This window comes from Primulina huaijiensis, chromosome 12, assembly GCF_012295235.1.
Source record: "Primulina huaijiensis isolate GDHJ02 chromosome 12, ASM1229523v2, whole genome shotgun sequence".
Taxonomy (NCBI): Eukaryota; Viridiplantae; Streptophyta; class Magnoliopsida; order Lamiales; family Gesneriaceae; genus Primulina; species Primulina huaijiensis.
The window spans coordinates 4,644,980-4,658,141 of NC_133317.1; the positions used below are offsets into that span (position 1 = coordinate 4,644,980).

A 13,162-nucleotide genomic window follows, 5' to 3' on the forward strand; every position below is an offset into this window, starting at 1 on the left:
ATCGAAGTTTGTTCTATTTACTTGTCCTTCGAAAATGCACCTAGTGTTTGAAAAAGGCTATACATTTACATGGCCAGTTACGAGGGCATGAAACTTTCAAAGGAGAACAACATTTCCAAACTTCCAACATTTTCCATCTACCCTCTGCAAGTGTATTCATGATTCACACAGACAAGTATGCAGTTGTAGCTGAACTGAGTCGATTCGTATCATTACGTGTTATAAGCATGCTTATATTTGTCAAACAAACATATTGTATGACGGTATACATTATTCCAGACCTCATGATTTTACTAGCTGTTCCTATGATGGTTCCCAGACAATATCGCTGAAACTATTCCATCCTCTGCGAAGGACAAATATGCCAATTATAGTTAACAGGATTAATGGACTTGATCCACAGTTGGATTATCGGAACACACCATGTAAGAAACTGTACATTGTCAAAGAATCGATCAAGCAATAGCTATATAGAACCAAAGTATTCACATTTGGAAGATCCTGAAGTCATCCCATGATGTTAGCATATCTTTTCTTGCGTATGATCAAGATTTTGTTTTCGAGGGAGGCGATAGTAAATGATGCAGTGTGCTGGCTTGTATAACAGCACTCGGATTTGTGTCCCGCGTACGTATGCCAAAATTATGTTCCACACCACTACGTGCCATAGATCGCCGTGGCCTTGGAAAGAATCGTATCAGTCTTATCGATGTTACCAGTAGGATTACACCGATTATGATGAATAACCTGCATTTGTAAATAACCAGATAAAGCAAAAAAATTCTTATCCGGTGATGCTACTGTGTAGGCATATTATACAAAAAAATTTGGAGATTAATGAAAAATTGAGTTAAGATTAATGAATATGTTGGGAGATATGAAAATGAACATAAATACATTTTGAGTAAACAAAATGATATGGTAATGGTTGCAAAAATATTAAACAGATGAAGATGGTAAGGAAAGAAAAATGTAGATCGGTACCATCCGATAAGAAGCAAGAAACGAGCTACTGGTGCTGAAGGCAATTGTTCCCCTAAAACAAGAATACCAGCGAGTACGCCGGTCACAATCGAAGCAACCGCTGCACAAGTAGACACCACAATCGCCCTTCCATGCTTTAAACCACGGGTCTGTTCGAAACATATACATGACATTATGATCTTGAAAACACGGGGACCAAAAAAATGAATTCGTCTTAACATAAACCTACACTTAACACTCGATCAAAGCAACTTTTACCTTACCTGGACAACAAATCCAGACGCGCTGCAGCAAATGCTGATTGAAATGCAGGTGGGAAGCATCAACTTGGAAAATTCCTGCTCCACAAACACAAATCCCATCTTTGATACAACTGATGCGATCCTGAAAATAATTTTTATGAGAGGGAAAGTAACAAGAATACAAGTACACTTTTTCAACACTCAGGAAGTAATATATACCCAAATAAAATGCCGGATTCCAAGCCATATATTATTTCCTCGATGACTTCATATTGCATCTGTGTAGCAAAATGTGAGAGCGCATAAATCAAGTTCGTGAGACACACTTGTGTTTGTCACGATGATATTGTAGCATTACCAGCAGAAATATTCAAAACATACCAATTCTTGTTCTCTTCTTTGGCGTCTGTACACACGAAGCCACCCATTAAGAAGTACCTAATATTTAGCAAAACATTAAAAGTTCGAGGACGTTAAACCAGAATAACTTTATTACAGTTTCATACCATTTTTCTCCTTTGAGGATCAAAGAAACATAACAAAGCAAGAATATCATAATACCATCAATAAATTATATCAAACAGTGTTATAAAAAGCGGTAAGCTGACGGCCACCCACCGCCTAGTGCCTAGGTATCAAGGCGGCACCTAGGTGTTTTTTCTTTTTACCTAAAAATATCTAATTTTTCTTATTCATATCCATATTTCTCCAATAATTTCTCTATATCGTATTTAAACTCAAAAGTAATGGCATATCTTTCTCTTTATCCGATACAAATTGATAGAAAAATATGTCAAACAATCTTTTTAAATTTTTTTTAAAAAATTTATATATTACGTTACACGGTCGCCGAGACGGAGCTAAAAATCGGGGCAGTGAGTGACCGCCCAGCGCCTAGGCGGTCCTGAGCAGCGTCTTTTAAAACACTGATATTAAATTGGCACTTACATGTTCATATCATAAAGTTCTTACATTACACAACTATAGTTTGAAAAGAAGAACAAATTGCATGGCACTGTTAAATTGCACTATTTTTGTACGGGCTTATAACATCATCAATGCTATTGCTAAAAAGATTGATCACAAAGAGCAAAGTGAAAAAACGAGAAAACGAAGAAAAATCCATGGCTCAGCCACAAGGATGCTTTAACACATATACCCAAAGAGGGAAAAGTCTTGTTATTCCCCCATAATTTTTAATGCAACCACCTCATTTATGAATAGGTTAGTATATTTGGATAGTGAATCTACAGGAAATCGCTCTAACTGAATCACAATAAAATCACAGCACAATAATCATCATAATCTTTTTAAAATATCAAGTATTCAACTGTAATTAAAAATATCATATAAAGTAAGGTGCTTACAAACAAGATTGCAACCACAAATGCAAGCCATGGTAAGTGAAAAACTGAGATGGAAGATGCCTTTTGCTCCTCTCCTCCTACACCGATTCCTGTACCATAAGATGAACTAAAATAAGACCAGAGAAAGACTGAGTAGATGCGTATTTTTGGAATTTCACTCGTAGTCATGGGGCATACACAATGGGGGCAAAAGAAGGTGCGGCTCTCGTCCAGGCCGCAACCACCACCCCTCAAGTGAAAAAAATTAAATAAAATTTTAAGATTACATTTTTTTCCTCCTAAAACTCCATTATTGTGTTTGTCCCCCCTCATGGAACTCTTGAGTCTGACACTGTGTGTAATGGTCCAGAAATATGGAACTCGCATTTCAAATATACAATGAGATACCAAAATTAATACAAGAACACGAGAAGTCCACATCCCAATGAACTTACATTACCTATAGTGCCAATGCCAGCCAATGTAATTCCAATCCAGTCAATTGTGTTCATCATCTCCTTCAGATAAAAATGAGAAAAAACTGAAAGAATAGCAAGTCCGCAACCAGAAACAGGTTGAATAACCGATACCTGTGTCACATGTGAATTTCACGAATCCAATCAATATGATCGCAGAGCACATTAATTAATGGTTGAATACAGAAAAAAGTGTAGCACGTACAGGTGCTTGAGAAAGTGCTAGTAGCATCAAGAACGCTCCAAGAATATCCATAAGAAACCCAACAACCCAAGATTTATTGGAAGCATACGTTCTTATTACCTGAAAAAATGTGATTATGGTACACTTATGCTGCACTTTTATTTTAAAATAAAGCTGGAAAAATATAGTCGAAGCACTAGCCTGCATCTTATTTTGAAATAAGAAGCATCCACAAGGGATAACATGTAATTGATAACATACAATTGCAAACTTGAGAATTCAATTTCTAGCATTGAAAGAATTTGTTAAAGAACCCCAAACAAAGCCAGCTTAACACATTGAGAATGGAATCTATGACACCTGATTTTGAGTCCAAAACTGCAGCTAATCATATTATTAAGTAACCTCCGGTAATACCGAGGTAGTTTGCTCATTGTATCAAAGCATAAAAATGCATATTTGCTTTATATTATACTCCTCACACAGCAACTGTCGCATTCTTCTTAGATATACGAATTTCCTTCCAAGTTATTATTTCCTCCTTAAAAGAAATCAGAGAGATTGCTACATATGACTCTACCTGATCAACAAGAATGATTTTTTTCAGAATATTGACAAGTACCACAAATCCATAAGCCAGTATATGTAAGCTTCAAAAGAATTCAAAATACAACATGGCAAAGGATCACAGCACGAGAACACTCTGAGTCCTATATTTAGATTGAGCTAGCTCACCCGTTGTAACTAACACTTAGAATTTAAGCCCAGAGAAGTCTAATTGATTGGCTACAAACCCCTTATCTTTCCCAATATATAGCGTGAGCCTACTCATCAAAATCTAAAGCTGAACAAATCATAACAAGGTCATGCAAAATTTCGCATAAAGAACTAGACCGCCTCCTGAGAAATAAACAACCCCGGTTATAGAAAACTAAACAAGAAGTCTGACCATGATCAATAAAATACAAGTGCAACAAACAAAAAAAAGCGACAATCTTTGAAGGGTCCAAGCAATAATTAATCAAATTAACAACAACAGAGAGATTAAATGTTCCCAAGACTTACATAAAATAAAAGCCCATCAATCAAATCTCACAGATTAACATCAAATGCTAAAAAAAAAAAAATCCAAGAATACAAAACCAAATAAACACCCATGTATTAATTACCTTGAGCTTGAATGACAGAGGCGGGAGAATGAGAGTGCCCTTTTTCTGTAGGACCTTGCCGATGTTGTTTCCCGCGGTGGCGACCACCGTCAAGAAAACAGATTCCCACATCTCTACCACTCAACACCGCGTGTGTTTCTCTATTATTTTTCTTTCTCTGAGTGAAATGCTTATATGATTTCGCAAGAGGCGACAATATTTTCTGGGATTGTAGCGAAGATCTCTGTCTCGTGGTGGGATTATTCGCCTATACGTTTTTATCTAATAAAAGAATAGCTGGTGCAATAGTTTAACATTTCATCGGCTATTTCTTTACAAAGAGAAATTAAGGGAAAAAAAATACATTTTTAGTTCTTATATTTTCTTATTAAAATATTTTTAATCATTAAATATTTCAAAGTAACATTTTTAAATCCTTAAACTCTGTAACGCAAATAATATTCACTCTTAATTTTATAATTACAGAGAGTAATGATCCCGAACCAAAAAAAATGGGATCCACCAACCCGTTTCTGTTCCCCCGCGAGGCCCAACCCTTTGCTAGAACTTAAGCAGCATTAAAATGGCTTACGGCGGCGCCACCGTAGCTGGGACTGGGGCACCAGGTGGTTCAACAACGATGAGACAGGTGATGCTGGACAAAGAATGTGAACTAAGAGTTGAAGTCGGTCCCGCCGCGCCTCTCCGCCTCCGGTTGCGCAGCGGCACCGGATAGTTATTTAGAACCGAAATTCCGCTGAGGATTTGGTTGACCTATCCGCCGAGGCTCAAGTTTTCTGTAATTTATCTATACTCAAATTTGATTTCATCAATAACTATTTTCAATTCACCTGTTGAGCTACTAATACTCCGTCTGAAGGTAGAAATTAGTAGGAGGAATACTAGCATTCAATGCTACATTCTTAACTTGAATATCTCTCATACAGCTGATCCGTGCAATCATTAGCATTTCCTTACTGGAATTAAGTTTCCTAGTTGGAGGTTAGTTTGTGTTCATCAGTAATGACATATTATGATTCTGGCTTATAGTTTAATTGTACACACCAGATTTTTTCTTGGTATCGTGTAACAATTGAAATGGATGGTGCTACGGAAACTGATCATACAGCTGATCAGGTATATCTAAGATATCTTTCTTGATCACATGTTTATATGGAATTTCATGTGTATGTTCCTCCTTTGCTACTCTCTAAGGAGAATTCTCAGTTTCCTATTTCCGCTTCAGACACCTATGATCAGTTATGTGAATGTGCATGCTGTGCTGGATGCTCGAAGAAATCGTGCCAAAGATGCACCCAGTGATTCTGATACTTCACAGGTACCATCAGTTAATAGATAGACATACTAACAAGGCTACCGTGCTCTCATTTTAAGCTACCTTTTACCTACGAGGTATTTTTTCTCATATTTTTTAATATCAAGATTTTCTCTCTGGTACTCGATAGCATTTTTTTTGGTTTTTTATTGGCTTAGACTCTATGCATGCATCCAGTTTTTTCATAGCATTGAAATTAGGTCCCTAATGGAACTCAAGAAAGCTGGTGCTCTTAGTTTGTTTAACAAATGATCTCCATAGATCAGTTTCCATTCACATGAAATCAGGCTTGCGGAACCTTTGTCTTCTAAGTTGAAGATACTTTCATGGAGCAAAAATGATAAATGAGCAAATATTCTGCCAAAATTCAAATTTGTTTGCCTTCTGCAGTTGTTTGGTTTGAGTTGGATGTATTGTGCAAATTGATGAATTTTATGGCTGCGGCTGGCTGCGGCTGTTTTCAAACTGACAATCTCATGGTCACAATATCATATGCCTTTAGACGAATAATTTTTATCTACAGCTTCATGTGTCATTAATATTTGTTTTCTATGCCTTTTGCTAACAATTATGATCAAATACCTGTTATTCTGAAACTTCTAAAAGTGCTGTTGGTCCTTTTGTATTTTGAAGTCACTTTATTCAGGGGCCCAGGGTTATTGTCATGGGTCCTCCGGATTCTGGAAAGGGTACCTTATCACGGATGCTTTTGAGTTGGGCTGCTAAACAGGGATGGAAACCTACTTTTGTAGATTTAGACATAGGCCAGGGATCTATTAGGATACCTGGATGCATAACTGCAACTCCAGTTGAACTGCCTGTCGATCCAGTTGAAGGAATCCTTTTCGATATGCCACTCGTGTACTTCCACGGGCACGTCACTCCCAGGTAACGGAGTGGTTTGTGGAGAGCATTCCACCTTTTATATTTTGTTACTAATCCACTTACCTGGTGTTGCTTCACGCGTCTTTTACCGCTTGTTTGTGGCCATTATTCATTTCTTTTTCTTTTTTTATTTTTAAGTTTACCTTCCTTCCAACTCGGTGCTTTTCAGTGTCAATATAGATCTTTACAAGGTGCTGGTCAAAGAGCTTGCTCAAACTTTGGAGAGACAGTTTACAGGAAATCTCGAATCTAGAGGTTCAGGCATGGAGATTGACACCATGGGATAGATTGAAGGCGTTGGGTATGAGGTGTTTGGGTTTTATATAACCTGTTGGTTATTTAAAGAGATTCTTTGTCGTCATCCCAACTTACAGTTTCTGTCTTATTCCCCTCTTGGTAGTTGCTGCTGCATGCAATTGATACATTGGATGCCACAGTTGTTCTCGTTCTGGGTCAGGTACAATATTATTTGGGGTTAATTTTTTCTTATAAAAAATGGCCTCTTTGAAGACTTCTTTTGTTCTATGTGTATTTAAGTGAATGATGAAAGGAGAGGCAGGTGTCTGTGTCTCTTTGCACGTAAGTCCATGCCTATTTGTTAATGAGAAACATGGATCTTAATGCATGAAAATTGTCTTTTTCTTGCTTGCACATGAACTATGTCAGGAAAAGCTTTGGAGCATGCTAAGAGATGTTTATAAAAATAAGGGTAACATAGATGTGGTGAAACTTCAGAAGTCTGGTGGTGTTGTCTCTAGGAATACAAAAGTTCGTCAAAAAGTCCAGGGCTCACAGAATACGCGTATGCTATGTTTTTAATTTCTTTTTTGTAATTACGTTAATGCAGACTTGTTGATTATGAAGAGACATTGCCTTCCAGCTAGTGTTATCAATTCTGACACGTGTATTGATGTAATTTTTGCTTTGTTTGATGGCAGAAATATTTCTATGGCCTTCTAATGATCTTTCCCCAAATTCCAGTGTGGCAAATTTCAGTGATTTAAGCATATCTCGCGTTGGTGGTGGACCACAGGCCCGCGTTCTGCTCTGCCCATTGGCACAGAGCCTTGGGCAGACCCTACAAGATTGATACATGTTACTATTAACCAGGATTTACTCCACTTAGTTCTAGCCGTGTCTTTTGCAACAGAACCAGCTGAAATTATTTCAAGGTATAGGCAACTTCTTTTTAATGAACTCTTTTAGAAGTTGGCCAAAAAAGACATCTGAGAGCATGTTAACTTGTTAATTGTTGATTCAAGCAAAGGATTTTCTGAATTATTTTCTTGCTTTGATGTACTTCAAATTCTTTAAACAATTAAACTCGACTCCCCTTTGAAATTGGTTGTTCCTAATTGGTGCCATTTTTAACAAATCTTCTATTTCTAAGTGCACCTCATTTCATTATTTCATGGAGGTGGACGAATATTCACGTCATATTCGCCTAACTCACCTATCTATAAAAAATTTATTTTTGGCACGTCTTTGTTTGTTTCTCAAATAATCCTTTCTTCTCCTCTTCTCAGTATTGTTGCTGGATTCATCTGGATCACTGACATAAACTTTGAAAGGTATGTACTTAAACCTTCGTCCTCAATAAAGTGTATCATTCACAATTCACCCACCCTGCTAACGTGACACCTTTTGGAATGTGCAATAAGAAAATCGCTTATTTGGCACTGTCTGCTGGAAGCCTTCCTGGTAAATATATGATCATGGGAAGCCTGACTTGGTATGAACCAAGAGTGCACTCTAAATCGCTAGCTCTGCCCTTGCTTCAACATCTGATGTGACGATCGGTGGGATGTAAGATAACATAAGATACCAATCAGAGTTGATTATTGTTTATAATTGTGGTCTTGCAAATGTATAATGATTTTGAGAGGTCAATGAGGATGAACGCTTTGGTTACACAGTTGAGATGGGCCAGTCATTTCCTATTTCTTGTAATATAATCAACTGGTGACTGCTAATCTACTTTATTTAACGTTTTATTTTTGAGGCCCCTGGTGCTGTTTTCGTTTTCCTTCCAAGTCATTTTGAATCAAGGGAAACGTATGAACCAATTTTTATCATAACCAAAGGAAAAAAAGGCTGCAATCTTCCCCTCATCGAAAGGAAGTAAACCTCTTCGAATTCTAACGCACCATCATCGTTTAGAATTTTTACAAACATTCGACAAAGGTATCACATGATCAATTAAAATTTAACATTTGGTACAGGAGAATAATCATTATTTTCACTGCCGTACGAATTTGCTAAACTATATAGCAGATAAAACCTAACCTTCGTAATATGGAGGCACTAGCGGTCAGGAAAACCAGCTTCCACGGCAAAAAATAATAATAATAAAAAAATATATATATAGTGACCATGACCATAAATATACACGCATATTATATACATAAGTATGCCAATTGATGGAACATCTGCAGTCACATAAATATAAATATCCAGTTTTAAAACTCGAGGAAATTCAAGTTCTTTTGGACAATTACAATACTAAAAAACAACCAAAAGTTCTCAACAGCAATCAAATTTGGAGATGTATCGTCACTGCTGCATATCAATAGGTAAAATCTCTCAATCACACTTACATTACATTTTAATCCAAAAAATACGGAAACAAGATGGTAAAAGCAATCAAGGTAATGACATTAAGCTCATACGAGGTTACAAGGTCGCCTGTTGGTAATCACTAGGCACTTGCAACTTAAATATTTATGGGCTCATGTCACAAGAAGGGATTTAAAAAACACAGTTGATTCTCTCTTTAATAGGTACGAGAAGACCAAAAACGCAATTAGAGGAGATCAGCAACATTGGCAGGAAGCTCCTCAACAACCACGTTATAGAACTTCTGAATGTCAAATAACATTCGTTCATCGTCTTTAGTAACGAAGTTGATAGCAACACCCTTCCTCCCGAAACGGCCACTTCGCCCAATACGATGGAGGTAATTCTCAGGCTGGGTCGGCAAATCATAGTTGATTACTAGAGAGACCTGCTGCACATCAATCCCACGTGCTAAAAGATCTGTGGTGATCAGTACACGCGAAGAGCCTGATCTGAATTCGCGCATAATGATGTCTCTCGTGTTTTGGTCCATATCACCATGAGTGGCAGAGACCGTGTGATCTCGGCCGCGCATTTTGTCTGTGAGCCAGTCCACCTTACGCCTGGTGTTAACAAAGATGACACTCTGAGTAATGGCTAATGTTTCATAAAGATCACAGAGAGTTTCGAGTTTCCATTCCTCTTTGTCAACGTTAACATAAAACTGCTTGATGCCCTCGAGTGTTAGTTCATCACGCTTCACAAGAATGCGAACAGGCTTATTCATGAATTTTCTCGTAATTTCGAGAGCTTCTGGTGGCATAGTAGCAGAAAATACACCAACTTGAATCTTAGGAGGCAGCAACTGAAAGATATCGTATATCTGAAGAAAACAACTTTGGCTTCAAATAAAAAAAATGACACTCATCTCCACAGATAAAATTATAACTAAAAATCACATTGTGCTGAACTATAAACAGTAAAATTGTCGATACCCCGAAATAAAGTTTTTAACCGCTACACAAGCAATTTAACATACCTGATCCTTAAAACCTCTTGACAGCATTTCATCTGCTTCATCCAAAACAAACATCTTGATGTAATCAGGACGAAGAGACTGCCTTCTCAACATGTCAAACACACGACCGGGAGTACCAACCACGACATGAACCCCACTGGACAGAATACGCTGATCTTCACGAACACTAGTACCTCCAACACAAGCATGAACCTTAACACCGAGATAATCACCAAGCGCTCGCATAACCTTCTCGATTTGTTGTGCAAGCTCACGAGTTGGTGCCAGAACTAAAGCCTGACATTCAACAACATTGTAGTCTAGCTGCTGCAGAATTCCAGAGCAGAAAGTTGCTGTCTTTCCTGTTCCAGACTGAGCCTGTTGAATCACATCAACCCCTTTGCAGAAGGGAACAATACCTCGTTGTTGAATTGCAGAGGGCTTCTCAAACCCTTCAAAACAGTACAAAAATAGGGTCTTTAACATCCAAATAACAGAAGAAAGGAAGCCGAATATATAAACAAAGCACCTCATACTGTCAAATTATAGAATGAGGGAAAAACACATATTATAACTCTTGCACCAGACTGATAAACTAGCAAATAGCAACACTGGTATAAAAAAAACCTTACTTTTTGCATAGGTCTTTAAAGAAAGAGACAAATCACCAATCAGAGACATGAGCCAGATTAAGATTGCAGAGGAGGTTAATTCAATCATGAAATACATAACAATAAAATGAAGAATTAAGCCACACAACATCTTCCTATACATATGGTTAAAATATACCATAGGCATAGATGCCCCTAAGGAGATTTTCCTGCAGGCCCATAGCATCAAAACTTTCATGTACTTCATCGTAACTTGTGAAGAACTCCTCACTGTCAGCTCCAAGTCTGAAATAAAAACAGATGATGAAAAAATCAGAGTACATAAGGCTAGAGAAAGGACACAGCAAAGATGAATTGTTTCTATTAAAAGAATGCTCTTTCAGAACACTGAATGAAGGCATGATGTAGAGCTTACATTTCATTCATTTTGGTATCATACTGACGAGCATCAAATTGGGAACCTTCAGGTGCCATTCCAGCCATGACTGCAGTACAGGAAACAGACAAAAACAAGCACTGAGCTATGTACACAAGATTGACAAGAGTGACAGTGACAAAAATCATACACAGGATCTTGCACGGTACATAAGATGGTAAGAACATATGTCATGACTTTATACTAGTATGACCTGGCAAGAGCAGGGATTTGTATGTGTTTCAAAAATTCAGTCGCGTGGAAGAAAAAATCAAGTAAAGGACATGAACAAACAGATCGCCCAAAAAAATAACAGCCGTCAAATCATCCGATACACCGGAACTTTTTTTTAAAAAAAACAAGAATTTACACAATAAATCAAGTTTACCGCAATCAAAGAAAAACAAAACAAATCTCAGCTTAATCGACACTCAATCATCAGAGTTTGAAATAATTCATTCAATCACCTAATAAGCTTGACGATTTTATTACCTGATAGAAGTAAAAGTTCGATTAACAGGAAGATCTGAAGAAAGATCGAAAGCGTGAGCAATCAGAGGAAACTCCTCGGATCTCGCCTCGGAGTAGAAGGGGGCAGTGGTGTATTTGTGTGATGTTAGAGATTGGAGTGGAGAGCCTAGACTGTTCCCCTTGTCTTCTGTAGTGAATTTCCTGTGTTGTCCTTTGCTCTCCGACGTCGTATTACCCAGAGCCGTGTCGCTTAGAAATAGACACACTCATTGTTGGCACGATTTCAATAATTAGCGTAGTTATTTGGAAAATCGGAAAAGGAAACAAATTTGTTAAATAAATATAAAAATTGAATTATATATTTAGAATATAGCGAGTCGAAAATTTATTGATGAAAATGATAGTAGGAAGGCATTAATTATAATTAAATAGGAAATAATAAATTGTTTCATATATATGCAGATTAAAATATATATATTTGGGAAGTTCTAACAAAAAATAATGTGATATAAAAGGAAATATTTATCATTATTCATGAGTTTTTGAAAATAAATATGAAATAAATACGTAATTAAATGTGAAGTTTTTTTTATTTTTTTAAATCAAATATTAATTTGATGCTCCTTTAAAATATAAAATACATTTAAGTGTCTGTATTTGTTACATCATTTTATTTAATTTCAGTTTCACTTTTGATTTTTATGTTATTTACATATATTTAGTTATCATATATTATCTTCTAAAAATTAAATAAAATATATATTTTTTTACGTAATATNATTTAATCAAAATCTATTTATCTAATAAATGATTTTTTTTTAACTTTTTGAAAATATTTATTTATTATTTAAAATTTTGACATACAAAATAACATATAAATTTTTAAATATTTTTTTACTTTTTTTATTAGTAACAGTTTCATTCAATCAAATATCGAATGTATGGTAAATAATTCAATTTAACGGTAGAATATCGTTATTCTCATTTGAATAAATATTTTTATAGAATAATATTCAAATTTTAAATATATTTATTATATTATATCAATAATTTTAAATAAATATTCAAAATGTTGCTTACTATTTTTAATTACTCGTCCGAGGATCAAAGAAAAATGTTCTCAATAAAGACCATAAAGATCTACGAAATCCAGTCACTTAGGCCCAATCAGTCTAAAAGCCCATGTAATATCATCCTGGATCTTAAAATGGGAAGTAGATGTACGTTACGGCCCAAAGAGCAGGTTTGGGCCTATAAATATCATACCCACTTCAACCAGTTGACCATGTTCACGTTTCGCATTTAATTGTCGGTTTTTACGTAATATTTACAATCGGATATAAAAATCTCACCGAAATACATATATACGGTAAGATCGAGCATATTTCACTTTATCAAAAGTTATATCTGGTGATAACTGTCGGGGATAGTGCCCTTAAAAAATTGTAATAAGATATTTTTTTTTATTAATGAAAGCGACATTTATGATT

General features: G+C 36.2%; 2 protein-coding genes and 1 pseudogene across 2 annotated transcripts; 1 reads left to right on the forward strand and 2 right to left on the reverse strand.

The window, feature by feature from the left end:
• Positions 1-368: 368 nt before the first annotated feature.
• On the reverse strand, positions 369-4,642 carry LOC140990709 (probable magnesium transporter NIPA9). Its single transcript, XM_073460542.1, has 9 exons — positions 4,402-4,642; positions 3,254-3,352; positions 3,033-3,162; positions 2,594-2,682; positions 1,608-1,664; positions 1,446-1,504; positions 1,248-1,368; positions 985-1,133; positions 369-747 (listed from the first exon to the last, which is right to left on the reverse strand). Exons 1-9 carry the CDS (start codon positions 4,510-4,512, stop codon positions 546-548), a joined length of 1,017 nt encoding a protein of 338 aa, XP_073316643.1. The 5' UTR covers positions 4,513-4,642; the 3' UTR covers positions 369-545.
• A 239-nt stretch (positions 4,643-4,881) lies between these two features.
• On the forward strand, positions 4,882-8,600 carry LOC140990708 (protein CLP1 homolog; annotated as a pseudogene).
• Positions 8,601-9,018: 418 nt separating this feature from the next.
• On the reverse strand, positions 9,019-11,919 carry LOC140989866 (eukaryotic initiation factor 4A-11-like). Its single transcript, XM_073459354.1, has 5 exons — positions 11,694-11,919; positions 11,202-11,271; positions 10,965-11,071; positions 10,197-10,627; positions 9,019-10,040 (listed from the first exon to the last, which is right to left on the reverse strand). Exons 2-5 carry the CDS (start codon positions 11,267-11,269, stop codon positions 9,405-9,407), a joined length of 1,242 nt encoding a protein of 413 aa, XP_073315455.1. The 5' UTR covers positions 11,270-11,271; positions 11,694-11,919; the 3' UTR covers positions 9,019-9,404.
• Positions 11,920-13,162: the final 1,243 nt, after the last annotated feature.

Coding starts and splice junctions, on each gene's coding strand:
- LOC140990709 (XM_073460542.1), bottom strand. CDS start 4,512: ATGTGGGAATCTGTTTTCTTGACGGTGGTCGCCACCGCGGGAAACAAC. Junction 2,683..3,032: donor GGCTGGCATTGGCACTATAG/GTAATGTAAGTT, acceptor CTTATGGTACAG/GAATCGGTGTAGGAGGAGAG. Junction 1,369..1,445: donor GAATCCGGCATTTTATTTGG/GTATATATTACT, acceptor AATTATTTTCAG/GATCGCATCAGTTGTATCAA.
- LOC140989866 (XM_073459354.1), bottom strand. CDS start 11,269: ATGGCTGGAATGGCACCTGAAGGTTCCCAATTTGATGCTCGTCAGTAT. Junction 11,072..11,201: donor GATACCAAAATGAATGAAAT/GTAAGCTCTACA, acceptor TTTTTATTTCAG/ACTTGGAGCTGACAGTGAGG. Junction 10,041..10,196: donor CAAGAGGTTTTAAGGATCAG/GTATGTTAAATT, acceptor TGTTTTCTTCAG/ATATACGATATCTTTCAGTT.